This window comes from Pezoporus wallicus, unplaced genomic scaffold (assembly GCF_028554395.1).
Source record: "Pezoporus wallicus isolate ANWC-B61680 ecotype Strahan unplaced genomic scaffold, APGP_CSIRO_Pwel_v1 contig_7910, whole genome shotgun sequence".
Classification (NCBI taxonomy): Eukaryota; Metazoa; Chordata; class Aves; order Psittaciformes; family Psittacidae; genus Pezoporus; species Pezoporus wallicus.
In genome coordinates, this window is record NW_026641702.1 from 460,680 (window position 1) to 480,855 (window position 20,176).

The 20,176-nt window shown below is 40.3% G+C and overlaps 1 protein-coding gene across 2 annotated transcripts in view; it reads right to left on the bottom strand.

Annotated features, from left to right (window-relative positions):
* KIF26A (kinesin family member 26A) overlaps positions 1–20,176 on the bottom strand; it is a 109,279-nt gene that overhangs the window by 72,479 nt on the left and 16,624 nt on the right. For both annotated transcript variants that reach the window (XM_057425000.1, XM_057424999.1), the window contains exon 3: positions 2,947–3,447. In XM_057425000.1, the coding sequence (XP_057280983.1) occupies positions 2,947–3,447 (501 nt within the window). The remainder of the gene's footprint in view (positions 1–2,946; positions 3,448–20,176) is intronic.

Genomic DNA, 20,176 nt, shown 5'->3' on the forward strand with positions numbered 1-20,176 from the left:
CTTCTTTGGGCAACCCATTCCAGTGCCTCACCACTCTCACAGTGAAGAACTTCTTCCTTATATCTAACCTGAAATTACCCTGTTCAAGTTTTAACCCATTATCCCTTGTCCTACCGCTACAATCCCTAATGAGTCCTTCCCCAGCATCCCTATAGGCCCCCTTCAGACACTGGAAAGCTGCTATGAGGTCTCCATGCAGCCTTCTCTTTTCCAGACTGAACAGCCCCAACTTTCTCAGCCTATCTTCATACGGGAGGTGCTCCAGTCCCCTGATCAACACCATGGCCCTCTTCTGCACTTGCTCCAACAGTTCCATGCCCTTTTTATGTTGAGGACACCAGAACTGCACACAATACTCCAGGTGAGGTCTCACAAGAGCAGAGTAGAGGGGCAGGATCGCCTCCTTTGACCTGCTGGTCACGCTCCTTTTGATGCGGCCCAGGATACAGTTGGCCTTCTGGGCTGTGAGCCCACACTACCAGCTCATGTTCAGTTTCTCATCGACCAACGCCCCCAAGTCCTTCTCCACAGGGCTGCTCTGCATCTCTTCTCTGCCCAACCTGTAGCTGTGGCTGTGACTGCCCCTACCCAGCTGCAGGACCTTGCACTTGCCTTGGCTGAACTTTATGAGGCTGGCAGTGGCCCATGTCTCAAGTGTTGTCTCTGGATGGTATCCCTTCCCTCTATTGAGCCACACAGCTTCAGAAAAGAACAGCCCAAATCATCTAGCTTACCTAGGTTAAAAAAAAAAAAAGTAAAGTTTTCTAACAGGAAAGGAAGTTCAGTTACCAGCAGAGGTCAGGGAACCCCAGTCTGCAAAATTGTAAGACGAGGCGAGATGAGCATTGGACAAGGATGCCCTGCAGTGGATGCAGTCCTAGGCAAGGACTATACTAGCTGATTCCTGAAATTCCTCCAATCCTATTTCCTTCACACCTGTGATTCCTCAAGGGAAAAACCACAGGGAAGCACTTTCTGCCTCACCCACCCAAATAGCTTGATCAGAAGCAAGGCTTTTAATAATACAAGAGACAGTAGAATTCAGAGAGGCACAGAAAGCACAGTCTGGGAAGAGATGCATAACACAGTATTCACTAACTACATTTGGGCTTAAATGAATGAAATAAAAAGGAAAGAAAAAGGAAAAGAAAAAAGAAAACAGCGGAAGCCTAGCTTCTCTCCAAAAACTGCTTCTAAATCTGAACTGTCCTTGTAGATGCCTGGATCACATCCAAGCAGCCTCCAACACTCACAGTCTAACTGTGTTTGTCCTTTCATTAAAGGTCACTGTTTTCCAGGCAACTGAGTTTCTTTGCACATTTCTAGATCACACTTAAGCTCTGTTGCATTATACATATTTTTCCTTCACAGGGGTTAAATAAGGCAACTCAGTTCTATCTTAGAATAATACAGTGGTTAGGGAAAACCACATCTATCAGTCAGCATCATTAAGGAGGAAGAAATCTGGAGCTGGCTGTTAGTGAATTATTCAAGACAAGAATGAGGGCAGACAAGAAATGAGCAGAGAAATGAAAATACTTTTGCTTTCAGATAGTACAGGCTTCTTAATCCAGGAGCTTTCCTACATTTTTTCTACATTTCTGCAATATACACAGAATTTAAAAAAATAATTAAAAGATAGTATCGAATGCCTTACATCCCCCAAATCAATCCCTAATGCATGGAGCAGCATTTTAGAGAAAAGCACTAATAACAGCAGTTCTTATAAACTATGAAGAGCTTAATGGGCCATTTTTTTCCCTTTTCCCTTTTATCAGGGAAAGAGCTGATATTAATGGAGATTCTCTGGATTTAAATGGGAATCTCTCAAAGGTGGGATATATGCGCACTTACAAATTTCCATTTAAGAAAGAATTATGGTCGGAAGGTATTATGTCTCCAGGCTTTTTCTGGAAGGAAACAGTCACCGTATAAAAGTAACATTACACAGCAGCATTCTTAAATATTTATCTCTGACAATCTGGGAGCTCAACCAGCTGAAGCTACCAAGCAATATTAGGCAGTGTTTATGTATAACAGCACATAAGGCATTATGTTAAATTTAAAGCTATCTAGCATCAACATATCTGGTCTTGCAAGATCTGCTAGAACATCTTTAAATTAAAACCATTACTTCTATTTGTTCACATTTCATCATTACTCACACTACCCTGTTCCCTTTTAGAAATTCCTGAATTCCATTTAGGAATAAGTCTTAGTCAAAACCCATCACTACATCCTTCCTCTTAGCATGGTTCCATAGATAGTCAAAAATCTGTAATGAACTTGCTTTTAAAGGTAACACACATCTCTATAAAGCTTTTTCATTTCCCGTGAAAGTTCTTAACATATACACAGAATACAGGAAATCAACATCAATGCTTAAAATCCACAAGCAGTGTATATTCACAAGCCTTTGGCTCGGAAGAAACCTTCTGAACACCCTCCCTTACAGCAAACTGTTTTGCAGCACATCTAACCTGAAGATTAATGCCTTCCATCACAGACTACCAATAGCATCTGTTGAAATGAACAGAGCCTTCAAAGTTCAGGGCTAAACTTGAGGGGACAAATTCATCTTTGATATAACCCCATGAAGTTCCCAGAGTTTCATGTGTGACAATCTCAGCCTTTTAGGTTTTCCTAAAAGTCACCAGGTATGTGACAGTCTAATAATATCATCCATATACGTGAAGCTAAAGCAGGTGCGAAAACATCTGAAGAAAGGATATCACCATCTGAGCTAAGCAAGCAAATTCCTTGTGACACCTGACAGAACATTGTTCGAAGCTCTTTTTCAGCTCTTTAGCTCTTGAAGCACAGTTTAGAATACCATTAGCTGATCCCCTATAAGATAAATAGGTATATATATCAAATTTTATCTTTATCTCTGTATATCCACACACACGTAAATAAAACTCAAACATCTGAATTATCACTACTTACTAGACAAGCCTGAGGCAGGAAGCTGTTCACCCTAGAGATACTCCACATGCCCTCAAGGTACTGCTGGGCTTGGATGGTGACGGAACTCAGAGCGCCACTGAGACCGCTAGGGGCCACTGTGACTTGAACACTGGAGTTCGGAAAACTGCCCGTGCCTTGAGACCATCCAAGTCCCTTCTTCCTCTCTGCCCCAGAGAAGAGATTCATCGACTTTCCAGGCTGCCTGCCCACCTGCCCAGCAAGGAGCGGCAGGTCTCTCTGGGATGAGAGTGTGACCATCCTGGGTACCATGCTGGTCATTGCCCCGGTGCCAGGCGGGATGTCGGGCATTTCTGGGTAGCTGGTTTGATTGAGGGTTTGCATCATCTGAATGGCTTCCTGCTTCAACTGATTCAAGTGGGTGGCACAAGTTTCGCATCTGCTCTCTCCTTCATTCCTGTTTTTCTGTAAATAGTCAGGCACTTGAAGCTTGTCAAAAATTAAAGCTGATAATTGTGGGTCCTAAAGAAGTGAGGAAAGGCAAAAAAAAACATACGGAGTTAGAACAACACAGAAAAGTAAGAAGAAAGAAAAAGGCAAAAGTTCTCTGTGGTCTGCTCTCCACCCATGGAAGTACTTAACATGTATTCTGGTAGTTCTCAGCCTTCCCACCCCCCGAATACCCTAAAAGACTTGCAGGTTACAGTGGATTAATAAACCATAAGTGAATTCATTTGTATTAGACCCAGCATGAAAATTATAATCAGAATTAAACAGTGCAGCTGTGGTGTGCTTGATAACAATTCATTCTTCTAATTAACTCTCCTTTGGAGACATCTAATGTGCCTGTGTTTCCCATGCTCAGGAACAATGTTGGTTGAGATGCTGTACCTACCAATATCATAATGAGTTTCAAAGGCATACCACCACCTTAAACCCAGGAAAATTTGACTTGAAAGCATTTAAAAAAAATAGTGTGTGACCTGGTAAACATTTTGTTGTCCTCACCCTCAGAAATTATTACTCAAGCGGCATAAAAAACAGTTTACACGGGGCTGCCCACAGCTGGCTCCTCTGCTAGCAAGGACTGTCATTTCTGGTCTTTGCAACCCAGATGGTTGCAGTATTCCCTTACGCTACAGTTGCTTTGATGAGAAATAGATTTGAGCCTACAGCCATGTATGAAGGTGTGACAATGTGCACACTGAGAAGCTGATTTAAAAGCTAACACCTATTTTGTTTCCACAGAGTAATTCCCCCCTCTCCCCGCCACAAGCTCATTTTAAGGCTGTCCAGACATTTTAAAACTCAGCTCTGTGTTTCCAGTTCAGAGATAGGTATTCCTACCTCCTGAAACGCACAAATGCCTTCCCATCCCAAGCCTGCTACTGCAAAGATTAGTCGAGAGATTAAATCCAGCCCTGTTGTAAATCTGCTATCAAGTAATGCTGTGCAGTAAAACTGACCCAACTTCACACACTCTCATTGAGTCCTCTAAACAATTAAGTTTTTAATGAAATCACAGCACAGCCAAAGGTTTATTTGTATAATTATTTTAAATTAAAATATTTAATTTGCTGGTTAATAATGATAGCACACAAAGCTAGTAATGCAGCTATCCAACATATGCTGGGGGTATCCCCAGATCAGTACTCATTTTTAAAAAATGTATTACTTTATGCCAAGCTGCAACTGCTCTCTAGGAAATTAATGTCCTATTAAGAAAACTAGCTAATTCTGGTTTTAATTACAACACACATCAATAAAACTCTTTTAAGAAGTCTTGGCACTAGTACTTTGGCTTTGCTCATTCTTTTTCAACTGCACTATTTCCCTTTGCTGTGAACTCAGAAAGTGCTAATACACAGTGTAACTTCTGCAGCAGCAGCACAAGCAAATTTCTCATTTTCAGCTGCTGGACTACTCCTGCAATAGTTTGTACTCTAACTCACAAGACACTATACAGTGTTGATAGAAACCATTCAGACTATACCCAGTATCACATCATTTTGCAGCCAAAAGCCATTAACAAAGTTGCTCTTCCTGCAATAATCTAAATTATTGTTTATTTATTGACTTAGAAAAAGAAAATACTTTTCAGGCTAAGGAAAGCTACTCCTGCTGCTGACTGAACAACAAAGTATATTCACATTAGTGGACCAGTTTACAAAATCAAGGGAAAGACATTGGTTCATTTTTATCTCTTTTATTGAGGCTTAGATCCTTTGAAGTTACACCATTTGCTTACCCTCATAAGCAAGAAAATTCTTTCCCTCCAAACCTCCCAGAAGGTAACTAAATTAACAGATATTAGTCAGGAAAAAAGTAATTAATATTTTAGAAATGTTTTTCTAACCTTTCAGCAGAAATTGCTACTTGTTAGACTTAAAATACAGAAAGACTTAGTGCTGCAAGCACTATTAAGCCTCCGGCAAACCAAAGGCCATGCAGTCTATCCCCAAGAAAAACAAACAGCACCATGCTCTGCAGAAACCTTCCCAAAGGAGAGCCCCCCCCAAGCAAATTCTTGCCAAGGCTGACACACAGCATCTATTCAAACAGACCCAGAAAACAGCATCTTCCAGCACCCGGTGCCCCATCCACAGCCAGGCACATCCCTGGGCTCCTTTGATTCAAGCTGGGCACTGGAGGAAGCACCTGCAGGTCCCAACTGCATGAGCCTCATCTGGCAATGTTTAAATTGCTATCAAATGTCAAAAGTTTCAAATAAGCAATTAAAGCGAATTACTAGGTGAAACAGGCTTCTCATTTAAAAGAAACAACTTCTTTTGATGTAGGGAAAATTAATGACCCCAATTCTAGCTCCATAAACACAGTTTACAGTGTAAGGCAGATCAGAGTCAGGCCCGTTTTGCAGTTAAGAGGAAATTGAGTGGATGCCATATTAAACGGAGGAACAAATAAAGTATTTAGAAAATTACACAGAGCTAACCATATAAGCATGTAGTATCACAGATTTAAACCTTCTTATTTATAGTTTTGGTTTGTCTTTCAGTTTTGGTTTTTGGGGGTTTTATTAAAAAAAAAAAAAAGAAAAAAAGAAAAAAGGCATCTTATTTCCGGTGCTCGTATTTTGCCAAGCATTTGCAAGGAATCTTTCAACCTACTCATCCAGCCTCTATGATCCCCAGTTTGAGTCTGTGGTCATCCTCCTCCATCCCCTCACCCCAGGCCCAGCTGTATGGTTAGATTACTTTTATTTTTTCACTCTGTGTGACAAAAACACCTGGCTAATGGTTGGGCGTGAAAGGCAGAGGAAACACAAGTGACTGTTAAAAACATTAACCATGACTTAAAAGTTAAGCCAGCCCCATTAAAGAGGTTTTACTACCCAGTGACAATGCCTGGTCCCAGGGAGGCCCCACTTCAGCGGCTCAAGCCCTAACAAGGTTAAGGTGGAAGTTACACTCTCATGTTTTACAGAGGGAAGAAATAAAACTTGAGCGACCAAATGTATTAGAAGCACACAAGGGAAGGGGAAGCAGCTAAAACCATCCTTGTTACAGCTCCACTGGCAGAGAGGAAGCTAGACAAAGGGCTGCACAAGTTGCTGGGGGAACTGGCACAAAAAACTATATATACAACATTCAAGCCTCTATGCCAAAACCAGGTTAGTCTACTGTGCTACAAAGAAGATGACTCCTTTATTCCTCCAGAGCATAAACAAACTATGCTGGTTTTGTCACACCTACCTTCCAAATACTGTTCTTGCTTTCTGAACAAGCAGGATAAGCAAAATACTGTGATCTAATATTCACAGCTTCCCTTCCCACTCCAGAAACCAAAACCCTCATTTCAGTCTCAGCTCATTAAACTTTTACATACAAATTTTAGATATTCAAACCACAGACTGTTAGAAGGGCAAAATAAATGGTCCCGCTAGGGACAACTGCACTGAGGAGCCCAGCAGCTCCCAGAGAGGTTAAGGCGCAAAATAATTACATGCACTAATATGAGGAAGAATTTTCTGGAACACCTAAGTTTATTACTGTTTTTCAGCAAGTACTTCTTACAAACACAAGCAAGTTTGCAAACTGCTGCTGGGAGAGTAAACACACATGTGCAAACTGCCCACACTGGAAAGGCACACAGACATGGCCTGCCTTTCTTTCCGAGCTCAACCCGACAGGATGGTGAATTTGGAAAACGAGAACTGTGCTACCTCTAGAACAAACAGCAGAACACCCATTTAGTTTAACACCAGCTGCATTTAGCCTGGAGGTTGCCTTGGGGGGGAATAAAGGATAGGGGGAAAAAAATAACAAAAACCTACAACACAAGTCGTTTAATTCCTGTTTCTCTCGCTGATGTATACATAGATACCTCCACTTCTGCCGCCTCACCCTGAAATCAAGTGAGGACCAACAAGGGTTTCAACAGTTCAGGTAAAACTGATACACTGCTGCATGTGGGGCACACAAGCAAAACCCACATCTCAACTGTAAAATACTAAATCCTGAGACCACTTCCCTTGAAACTACGGACAGACTCAAAGCAACTGGGACGTGGCCAAAGGCCAGTATCTCTGAAAAGTCCCACTACTGCTTAGGCACCAAAGTCATAGCCACATTTGCAAAGCATGCAACACCAAATGAACACTTTTGAAATTGTGAAGCAGTTTGTCAGTGATACTGAATTTAAAATTAGATTCTTTTGAAATTTTAGCTCAATCTGTAATTTCCTAAGTATTTAAAGTTTGCAGTTAAATCTTTCATTTAATTAACAAGGAGTAAGATTTTTTTTTCCATTGCACAAGAAAAATAAAGTTACAAGCTTTAAATCTTACCTGCAGCTACTGGCTTCTAACTCCCAAACTAAGAGGAGAGGACACAGAAAAGCATCTGGATTATCACTTAAGAAGTCCCTGAAGTAATACCCACCCATCTGTAACCTAATCCTTTCAACAAGGACCTATCCACAGAGAACAAACAAACAATGATGAACAAATGATGAAAAGTTGAACTACCAACAACTGTCCTCAGTAATTACTTGCAACTCTGTCTGGCACTATTTTCTGCCATGTGAGTCTATCTGGAGCAGTATTTGAATAAATGAACTAAATTTTTGATATAAAGATAATTAAAAAGAAAAACCTAATAACTGTCACATTGAAATATAAACTTAAATACAAACCTAGGTAAACAACATTTTTAAAGGATGCTTTGGGAGAAAGGAATGTACTTTTCCAGTGCAAAAGAATTGATATTAATGATTTTTCATCCTGATTGTCTTTCCAGATTTCTGCCATGCTGTTTACAGATTAGTTATCTTACATGACATTGTGAAATATCCACTAATACCTTTTATATTGACAAATACTTTGAAAGCTGACACTTCCTTTCAATTATTGCTGACAAGGACTGCTGTATAAAGAAAAAGAACACTACACACAGCAAACCAGAGATTGCTCAATGTAATCAAGGGGGGAAAAAAAAGCTCTAATGCTTAATTTTGCCTTTTTTTTTTTTTAAAAAAGTTTCCAAGCAGCTGACTGTCTCAAGGGAGAGAAAATATGAGCCGAGTCTTCGAGTAACCCATGTTGTGAATTCATTCAGTTACTGACTCATCAGAATATAAACAATCAAGTTAAAACAAACACACAAAGGTTGGGGGGCAGTAGGGAAACACCACGAAACGGAATTCCTCAGGAGTCCCATCTCCTGAGGGTTAAGCATATCGTGAAAGTGCAGTATAACTTCGCTCGAAAGTGTAACTTAACTTGAAAACAGCCCTCTGAATAAGCAGGACAGCAATCCAAACTTCCAAAGTGAGCAAAATGTGCGTGCATTAGGAAACAAACGTGTATTTTTAAGGCCAAATTCCATCGAGCCTCTCTACCTGAATGTCTCACTACCTTAGGCAGAAGGTTAATTTAAGCCAGTGGACTGTGGTCCTCCTCCCACGCAGTCTGCTAGCAGATTTCTTCAAATCTCCAATCCCATTATTCTGTTTCTAACCACAACCTGAGCTGTGCACATAGAGATATCCCACTGACTCTGCCCAGCTGAGACTCAACCACATTTTTTCACCATTGGCATCCCAAAGAGTTTGGAGGAAAAAATTAGCGCGTTTTCTTTCTTATTTTGTAAGTATACTGCACCTCTTTTAAACAGAGCCTGTCTTCCTAACAAAAGTGAAGCAATATTATAAATCTGGTAAAAAACGCATGACCCCACACTAAAAATGACTACAGTGTGTTTAGTTATTCTGAAGCTTCCACTGAACTCTATTTCCATTTCCTGCCCACTTTAATGTACTTCAGTGGCCCGCAGTAAAGTTAAAGCAATAGATGTCTGTCATAAAGATGAACAGTGCTATTGGAATGCATAATACAGTGGAAAGAGGAAATGAGAGCAATCTGGTTTATTTGCATCTCAGGCTCCCATCAGCACCTCAACCCACCTCCCAGTGGTTTCAGCCGCCTTTCTTGTTATCTTGCTGTATAGCCCCCTGCAATGATTTAGCTTTTAACCTCGCAGAAGCAGAGGGTATGATCAGATCTCCCACATTTGCGTTCATGAGGTGGCAGAGTATTGGAGCAAACAGCCATGCAGTGTGCTCAGTGCAAAGAAAACAAAGGTAGTGGTTGCTGTTTAAAATAATTAAAAACACAAACAAAATGAAAGACCCCAAAGAGATCTCCTATCACAGTTAAATTTAGATCAACACACAGGAACCTGACTACTTCTGAAAAGCAGTAATTACTGTATCACAAAATATTACTTTTAATCTCTTTTCTTTACGATCTAATTAAACAGATATTTTACATGCCTTTGGAAAATGTTTTTCTTAATTTCATTCAATTTTAACATTTAGTGTATTCTATAAGCTACACATCCAAACTAGTATGTAATTTTGTGCTTATTTTTAATAGTGTATGACTTCATTTAAAAATGATTACTTTTAATTTGCATGTTTATTGTTGGTTTTAAGTAATCCTTTAATTTTCCCTCTTGGGCCTGTGGCTTACTGTAATTTCACAATGCAAATTCAGTACTGATTTTGGTCATATGAAAACTTTGTCTTCCAGCACCTACTGTGTCTCTTTTTTCCTTTTTTTTTTTTTAAAAACCTTCATCAAAGTAGTATCATTTTGAACAGTAAGTGTTTAGGGAAATAGCTGCATATGCATCAACACACAATACTTTGGTGTCTGAAAAGCCTTTGTTTGACTATTCCTTTCAGAAAAGGCAAAGTTTCAGAAATTCAGACAAAAACCTTTGAGAAATCAGACGTTTACTTAAAATATAAGTAGCCTTCCATCCTTAATTATTCCTTCCTTGAAACCAAGCAGTAAATCTTCATTAGCCTATGAGCACTTTGCCTATTAGGCTGCATAAAAAGTCACAACAACTTTTTCGTCTTAAAAGCAAACTAAGCGCTTATGAAAAGCGTTAGAAAATTACTCGGGAAACTCATGCCTTCATCATATTGAATGCTACCCACTCCACATACCATCTGAATTCAATCAGGCTGCTCAGATAATGAGGTAGCTCTGAATTCCAGCATGGGGATGAAAATCAGAGCCCAGCACCACTAGAGAGAAAACACACTGCCTTGTCAAAATACCTCAGAACATCAACAGAAACAAAAGACTGTTTCCACTAATACAGTTACTTAGTGTTCTCAGCATGACAAATTGCAATGGTAATCCCTGAGATGGACTTCTTCACTGATGAACTCTGGCCAGAGACCAGAAACCCAGCACAGACAGCCCAGTGGAGTAGGAGAGATCTTCAGCATGTTCAAGTGATCGTAACTGTATATGTTCCAGTAGAGCCATGCCCATTTAATGGGGGAGTTCAAGAACGTCTGGACACCAGCCATACTGAAAGCAACTCTGGCTTAAAAAAACTGGATAGAAAAAAAAAAATAGTCCTTGGAGCACGGAGGACATCTGTATACAAACCCTACAACTGTTTCAGTCCAACCATCTGAATCCAATTAAAAGAACTCTCAGTGGCAGAAGTTAGGGAGTGGACACGTTTTCTAAATGAACATCATTAGCATAACGTAGATTTAAAATCAGCTGTGAAAACCAGTGCTTGGCATTGGATCACACCCTCCTAGTACTTCTTTCACTTGCTCATTCTATCAATTATTTGTTTGGCAAATGAGTATTTGAGGAATGTATAGAAACGATTTAGCTTTCACAACCAAAGGACTGCCCATTGTATGCTGCTCTAGCAAGCTACAAATTGCTGCATATAGCACACAATTAGCACACCAGGCAGTCTGTCTCCAAGACCAAAGTGTATTATGCTTATTCTTCGTCTCAACTAAGCGTCACTGCCTCAGTTTAACTGCTTCACCAAAACCTGACTTGTGGGCTGAAAAATTTGTGGATTACATCTGAATTTAAGCAGTACTCTAGTAGGTTGGAGTTCTCCTTTTTCTCTCCTTGCTTGGATTTAAGAAAAAAAAAGGAAAAACAAAACAACAAACCACACACCTCTAAGTAGGTATGAACAGAAAACAAAGTACGAAGTGTTTTTCTAACTTCTCAACCACAAGCAGGCCACACACTGCCTTAAAAGTCTGCTGCAGTTCCTTTGCTTACTAGGTGGTAAGTGTGAGATTCCGCCTCCATCTCAAAGAGCTGTTGTGGGATGAACAGATTTAAAATGGATTCTTGGGTGGCCTTTTTTAATACTACTCTCCATCAGAGGAACTCCTGCAAGTAAATTCACAAATTGGCTGCCAACTACCTGTTGGAAAGTGGAGTCCTCATGCCTCCAGTATCTCTGGACTTGGATAGAAGTCCATGGCTGTCCCTTTATTTCAGTTATAATATTGGTGCATAGAAAAAATTGACCCCCTCCTGCTGGCCCTATCTTGCATTATAAAGAAAAGATAAATATGCAGATCCTAAGGGACATCTGCAGGAGGGGGACGCTGCCCAAAGAATCAAATGATCCTCCTACAGAATCACAGGTGAAGTATGAGCTCAACCACAGAAACAGCAGATGAAGACAGACCATTTGAGGAGCATCCATAGGACAAAAAGTGCTTTAGAAAACAGGACTGTTGTGGGAAGTTCTAAGGAGTGTGGCTTATTTAATTTAGAAGAGGGAAAACTAAGGAGGGTCCCCCAGTACATAAATAGTAAATACAAAGAGACTGGTGACCAATTACTTTCCATATCCACCTGGAAAAGGAAAATAAGAAATAATACTGCTTTTCAACAAACACACCTTAAAGAAAACAGTCAAAGATGAGTGATTACTGGCAAGTGATACACATTGATGTTGAGAAATCTTCGTTCATGGCAGCTTCTGAAGAGCAGGTGAGAAACATCCATGTGAGGTGATCAAGAGATAGGTGATCCCATTTCAAGTGGAGGAAGCTGGGCTACTCCTTAAAGATCTTAAGATCATTTTCCAACCCTACGTTCTTATGATCCTAGCTTTGGAAAGATGAGTGACGCATCTCTAGAAAGACTTGCTGCTTGGATTCAAGTGCTATAGACAGACAAGGAATACAGACTTCAAAATACTATTCTCCTTAGATGACTCTTCAGTAACCTGTGCTATTGTGCTCACAGCAGGTTTTCCAAGTTGCATTATTCCTGCATTAATTCCATGTCTTTTGCTATAGTTCTGATCCCGTTTCACTTTGAGTAATTCTCTTGCCAAGTACTCACAGCCCATCACCATGATACCCAAAACATTCCTTATTGTTAACTATACTGTACTATATACATATTTCACTTTCAATCAACCCTTACAGATAAAAATACAGAATTGTTACATTTCATTTCCTAAATGTTCAGGAGACAGTTTTAGGAGTCCAAATGAAATGCCTAAATTAGATGGTGTAAGACACTCCTATTTGCCTATAACACTCTGAAAATAAACATAATAATTGAGTAAAACCTCAGATATGAGAACTGAGGGGAAGGGGAGGGAAGTGAATAAATCTAAAAAACTAAAAAAAAAAAAAAAAAAACTAAAAAAAAAAATCCACCAAAGAGTACTGGTTGCTTGCAGTAACCAGACTACCTCCTTGCAAAGGTTCAAAAAAAAAAAAACAAACACCAAAAAAAACCTCACTGCAAAGCCTACTAAAGCGAGCTGTGAAAATGCTGTTACAGATTACAGATAGAAGACATCTCAGAGCTGCTGATGGTACACCAGAAACGTTTGTAACAGGATGGCATGAGAAAGATGCATCCACAGATTATCTGCAGGCTATCTGTGCAGATTTTTCTAGAGGCTCTGCCATCAACACATTTCACAGCATCTTCAAAAAAAAATTCTTCTCAGTAAACTTCTCACTCCCCTGATCCCAAGATATTTCTATCAGGTTTTCATGAGTAACATATAATAATAAAAAAAATAAATAAAAATATGATTTCCCCCAAATCCCCACACAAATGACAGACGGACAGAGATACCAAAAACCTAAATATACTAAACAAAGAACGATAAGGACTAGTTACTCAAAGAGCTCCTGAAACTTTAAAATAGCGCAGCGTGTTCTAGGGCTATAATTTAAAGACTTCTCCTATTTCAACAGTTTCTCTAAATGAGACGTTCAGCACCTCACATCACAGTATCACAGACCACGAACTAGGAGTAGTGCCATAATAATACACTACGTAGAAGCATAGCAAGAACAAGATTAGTAGCAGTCAGGTAGTCTTGTTGCCAATTTTGTTGATCCTGTTGGTCTCTAACAGCCATTATCTGAACAGTATTAGATAATCCTTAGCTACAAATCAACTTATTTCTAATGGTCCTATGTCAGATGAATCATTTTGCACGAGAGTACTTTGGCTTCCCATAAGATACTAATTTTTTGCAAGTTAGCTACTATCCTTTCATCATACAGTCTTGTAATAAGACTTTCAATTGCTAAACTGCATTGTGAGCAATAAAGCACATATCCAGCCTTGAACCCTTAAAATACTTGAGTGGGCATCAAAAGGCATTGTATATTTTCTATGCAACCTAAATAACAAGTAAGAATTGCCTTTGTCAGACCAGCAAAATCACACTCCTGAGCAGGACAACAGTCCTGTGATTAATAACTACCTGTAATCATTGTGGTGAGAAGCGCCCTGCAAAACCTGCAAACTGTGCAACCTCTCCCCATCCAAAGGGCTGGTGTAGTCAAAGAGGAGCAACAGCCTTTGCCTATGGTCTCTCTTCTACAAACATAAATCAATGCAGCCATGCCCACATACAGAAGAAACCTCACCTCAGCCAACTTCAGAGCATCTTGAAAGCCACATTAATAGTGTTTATAAACTCTGCTACACATGATATAAACATATTGAACACATCGTCAAAGTGACCCAGTATCTGCCTATAACACATATACATGCAGACACGCACACAAATGGCTGGCAAAAACACCTTTATAAACACTTCCAGGCTCCTCACACACGCACAAAAAAAAAGCCTTATCTCCTGAGACACAGAAGAGATCCAATAACTGACAACAACTTTCAAAACCCTTCAAGCCAGATCCTAATCAAACCAACTAAGAGATGAAAGGCTCTAGCTGGTACTACCAGTCACACTTGCAGTGCTCAAACTTCTAGAGTATCTAACATTACTTCTAAAGAAATTCCATAAATGTAGACAATGCCTAACATAAGATACATTTATGTTTCTGTTCAATTGACAGTACTAGATAAAAGGATGTTTTTATTTTGTGACCTTGGGAAAGAAACTGCCTCATCACCTGCTGGAAAAGGCCAAGTACAGACGAGGAAGGGTTCTTTTAAGAAGAGAAATTACAGCCCCAGAGTGAGACTTGGGCCCTAAAGAAATCCATGGCAACAGTCATAATGAATGCAAAGTCTGTATGTCCCCCTCTAAATTGAAACATCCCCATTTGTAACTTCAAATGAACAATTAACTCTCTCACCAGCCTGCCTCTCCATTTCATAAAATGCCCATGAAATGCGTATTTATAGTTGTTGGGTGATGAGTTAAGTACCTTACTATGCAAATTTCCCCCTTCATTTTAAAACGGGGTTTTGTGGCAGTAGATAATGTATAAAATTTGCAATAAAACACTAACAAAATATACGTGCCACCCAAGTTGCCTTATTATTATTATTACTATTACAGATGTAAATATACCTTTAAAACCAGTAAACTGTGTGTAATCTTGCCTTGCTAACAATCTTATGAAATCTGACAGATCAACAAACAGCTCCCATTGTGGACAGTGCTGAAGCAGTTCAACAGATCATTAAAGGCCAGTGAAGATTACCATCTTGTCTGGCCTCCTGCACATCACAGCTCTGCTAATTTCAGCCAGAAGAAGTAGTGACCCCAATAGGCTTATTTAATGAAAATAAACACTCACTTTCATTTGAGCCTAGTATTTCTGAGAGAATCATGGTTTTAAAGTAAAAAATGTATGAATAAAAACCATACAATCAAACAGACAGGGACAGCATTGAGATGATGTAAATTCAGAACTGACACACACTATTCCTTGCTCCTGTGTCAGTTGAACCAGAAACTCCATTCCCAACAGTCAGCTTGAGAAATCCAAGTGGCTGATTCCAGGACTGTCAGCACCATCCTGCACAGACTGTACTTGATTTATGCTTGCAGCTCTAGTCTCAGAGAAACCCATTACGAAGGATATGCTCAGAGAAGTGTGTTTTACTTCACAAGACTGATGTGATTCACAGTGAAAACCTGCACAGAAAGCACAGACTGGGAAGTTACTGCTACAAATCCAATCAGCAAATAATCACTGAAATAAATTAACATCAGCATCTCATGGAGGTCCCTGCATGAGGAAGTTAGGCAAGATTTATTCAAGACCACAATCTCAGGAGCAATTCATCAGAATCAAAGGTAAGCCAAAATAGAAACAAATGAAAGTGGGCCCAGCTAGAATAACAAAGCAGCAGAGCCAAGGCAGCAGCCACATGACAGCCAGAGGCCATCTCCAGAGCAATCCGAACAACTGACTGCAGATCTTGCCAATGAACCAGATGCTGCTGCTGGAAGAAGGTTTATGTTGATATAAACTCAGAAATGCAAAATGTTTAACACCAAGAACAATTTTCACTATTCCCATGCAGCTGCCAAGCTTCACTATTATACCACAAAGAGATGAAAACAAAGTTCATAAAACACATGTAGATTCTACACGACATCGAACTCCCCCACCCTCCCATTAATACTCAGAAACAGATTAGCAGTTTGGGTGTAGCTATAAATGACCTGATGCTTTTCCTGAGTTAACAACAGAACCAGGAAAGAATATCGTTGGCTAAACAGCTCACTCTGCGCACACTGCCAGAAAACCAATGAACTTATCATACTGTATAGGAAATTCCTATCTTGCACACCAATTAGTGACCCAACAGTGATTGATTTTGTAATCCCAAACTTGACTTACAAAATGACTTCCTCTGGGGCCAACTTTCCATTACCCAGCATGTGGAAAATTGCATACGCTCAATGCACTATGTAAACCAAGGAAAAATAAGTGCTATTTAAACCCCAATTCTACTGTGCCTCCACATTCTTGCTTTCCTAAGGGAGATGCACTTTTGACAGTTACTTCCTTTCACTGCCTCAACATCGTATCTTCACCATACACCAGCTGGGCACTCAATCGAAACAGAAACAACAGGAACTAGCAGTTACTCATTACAATAGGATCAAAACATTTCTAGGCACTAGTGCTTCGCCGAGGCACTGTCCTTGAAGGCCCTGCCGCAATCCGCTTCTTCCCTCCCATTGCAAACACCACACTGAAAGTGCCTTCACTTCAACCTGAAGCATCACATATTAAAAAACAGAGCTTTTTAAATCAGAAGATACTCAGTGGCAGGCAGTCACATCTTGGAACTGTAGGAGGCAATTAAACTGGGCAGCAGAAAGGTGAAAAAATTAACTGGCCAAAACCACAGGCCAATGTTTATGCTTTATTTTAATCAAGCTAACATTATCTCCAGTCTATAAAACCAGAATTGCACTGCACACTAACTACCAGCATAATCACAGGAAGAGCACCACAATATGATTATTGGACGCTAATTATATCTTATAAAGAGTTAAAGACAATCAAGTACATGTAATAAAGATTTACATGCCATTTTCCACTGACCTGGAAACAGCTTCATACATTAATAAGTTAACTTTACTGCCAGGAACAAAGAAAACAGTTACATCTACACGAAAAAAAAAAATGTGAAACACAAGAGACAGATGTTCAGTCCTTTCATCAAGGAAGCAATTATTCAGTTCCTGGGAAAAGATTTTTTTCTCTCATTATTTCATCAATACATAATATCACTCATAAAAGACCCAGTCCTGGCTCTGTGGCCTGGTCTGGGTATAAATCTACAATATTGCACAGGGGCATGAACCAGGGTTCTCCTTTTCCTGCTGTGCAGTTGCTTCTGGACAGTGAGCATGTGGCATGTGGAGACATCCTCAGACCACATCCACCCCTCCCCATTCACACACAACAGCACAGACCCCAGAGTGGCTGCCAAAGGACTATGCTTCCTTTCGCACTTTTCCAGGAAGGCTGGTTCTCCTTGAGCAAGCATAAAAGGGAATGCCAGGGTTCTGCCCACACTCTCTATCACAGCTGCTGACCTCCATCTTCCAGACACAAAGGGTCCCTTGGCCACTGTCGTGGTTTAAACCCAGTCAGGTAATTCGTTCGCTCACTTCCCCCCCTTTTCTTGCCCTCCCCCTGCTCCCAGAGGGACAGAGAGGAGAATCGAAAAGAATGCAACTCCCACGGGTTGAGATAAGAACAGTTTAGTAACTAAGGTATAACACAAATCACTACTGCTACCACCAGTGATAATAATGATAAAGGAAATAACAAGGGAGAGAATACAACACCTCAGCACCAGCCGACCGATAACTCGCCCCCAAGCCCAACCAAGCACCGACCGATACCTCCTCCAACCCTGCAGTCTCCCAGCCCTTCCGGCTAACTCCCAGTTACATCCTGGGCATGACGTGCTGTGGTATGGAATACCTCTTTGGTCAGTTTGGGTCAGGTGTCCTGTCCCTGCTTCCTCCTGGCTTGCCCTCCTCCCTGGCAGAGCATGAGGCTCACAAAGTCCTTGGCCAAACCAAAACATCGCTATCAGTTCTGCTCCCAGGCCAAAAGTCAAAACACTGCACTGCACCAGCTACCAAGAAGGAGAAACATGACTGCTACTGCTGAACCCAGGACAGCCACCAACCTAGCAGCTCCATGCTCCAAGAACTGTTAAGAACTGCTGGTCTCTACTAAGTCATTTGGGCCATACCCTCCTAACCCACTCTGTCTCCTCCAAAATAAAAACAGCCACCATCTCTCAATAGGTAGACACCCAACAGCTGCCATCAGCAGCCACGCAAAGAACACAGAATAGTTTGGGTTGGAAAGGACCTTCAAAGACCATCTAGTTCCAAGCACCCTACCATGGCCAGGGACACCTCCCACTAGACCAGGCTGCTAAAAGCCCCATCCAGCCTGGCCTTGAACCCTGCCAGGGATGGGACAGCCACAGCTTCTCTGGGCAGTCTGTTTCAGTGTCTCACCACCTTCGTCATAAAGAATTTCTTCCTTATATCCAATCTAAATCTACCTTCTTCTAGTTTAAAACCATTAACCATTGTCCTATTGCTATAGGCCCTATTACAAAGTCTCTCTGTCTTTCTTATAAGCCCTTTAAGTAAGGCTAAATAACCCCAACTCTCTCAGCCTTTCTTCACTGGAGAGGTGCTCCAGCCCTCTACCACTTCTCATGGCCCATGCTCCACCTTACCCCAGTGTCTTACAGAAGCAGTAAGGGTAGATATTTACACACTGGTCGTATCCATAGGCCCAGCTGGCTCTAGGCCAAACTCAACTCTAATGTATTTAATGATTTTACCAAAAATCACAAATTACATGGTACCCTACACAATAAGCAATTTAACAGTTTTGCTAAATATGCTATGGGCATCAAAACTTAAAAAGTACATCCTTCTGCAAGGTTACTCCAAGGCTGTCACTAGATAAAAGAGACAGACTCAGCCTGAAAATACCATATGTAAGGTACTCTCCTGAGCAAGACAACAGATAGAAGCACTTAATAAACAGATCCATTAACTAGGAAATATCCCTGCAGCAATTAAAACTTTGCAAAGTACTACAATGTACACCTGGTTATTTCTCTGACATCTGCTTAGGTTTTCTACGTGTTTATAAGTGGGACCAAAGGGAAAAATAATTGAGTTAATGGACATATCACAACAAAAAAGACAACAAGGTACTCTTAACTGTTCATGAAAGATGGCATAAAAACCATCAAATAAAGCATGTGTAGTGTTTGAAATGCTTAAAAGTTACCACATTTTATAATGAACCATATACAACCAAATGGTGTTTCTCACACTGCTAAAGATTAATTTTATCCTGATCTAAGGATGTCATCATAAAATGAGAGGAAATTCACAGTCTGAGCAACAGCAGTTTATGCTGAGCACATTTCTAGGCATATGGCAATTTTATAATGGTCATTGGGGATGAAGAGCCAAAATTCTGTTGCAGATTCTGAATTTAAGACATTTAACATAAAATCGCATATCTCAGGGAAAAAAATTAAGCGTGCAACCTTGTAACATTACAGCCAATATTCAGTATATGTCATCAGACCACCTCGAAATACGAAAGCTGTTTTCAGTACAAGGGCTTAATTACTTTATGAATTGTCCAAATAAGTTTAAAAAATTAAATCTGAAGGCATCATTAAAAGAAAACAAACATGAGATTTGCCTTAACTTTATACAGTGTTACTGCAACATTATTCAGCTACGATATGTGATCCAGCATTCCCAAGTCAATGCCCTTATTACTATTGTAAGTCTGTCATTTAAATAGTTCCTTCCTGTTTAAAATGTAGAAAGCCAAATGTGTTTTCCCATCACTAAGCATTGTGTAAGACTTCTTTCTCTTCCAGCAAGCTGGCTGAAGATGGATGAGCTTCCAAACTGATATCATTTTTAATTATGTGTTTTTCTCTCATTACTAATTTCCTAAACATCTCTAATCTGGCAGTGCAATCTCTGAGTGCAGTAGGTGTATCCACATACATCATGCTCTAGAAAATTAATCTGAGATAATGATCAGGTCTGCCATCACAACATAACCTGAAACAAGCAAGGTACACTAGAGGTGATACGTACTTATTAGACTCTGATCTCAAGTGTTTCTGGAAAGCAGATGTTAATGGATAACTTCCCTCCCTCCTGCA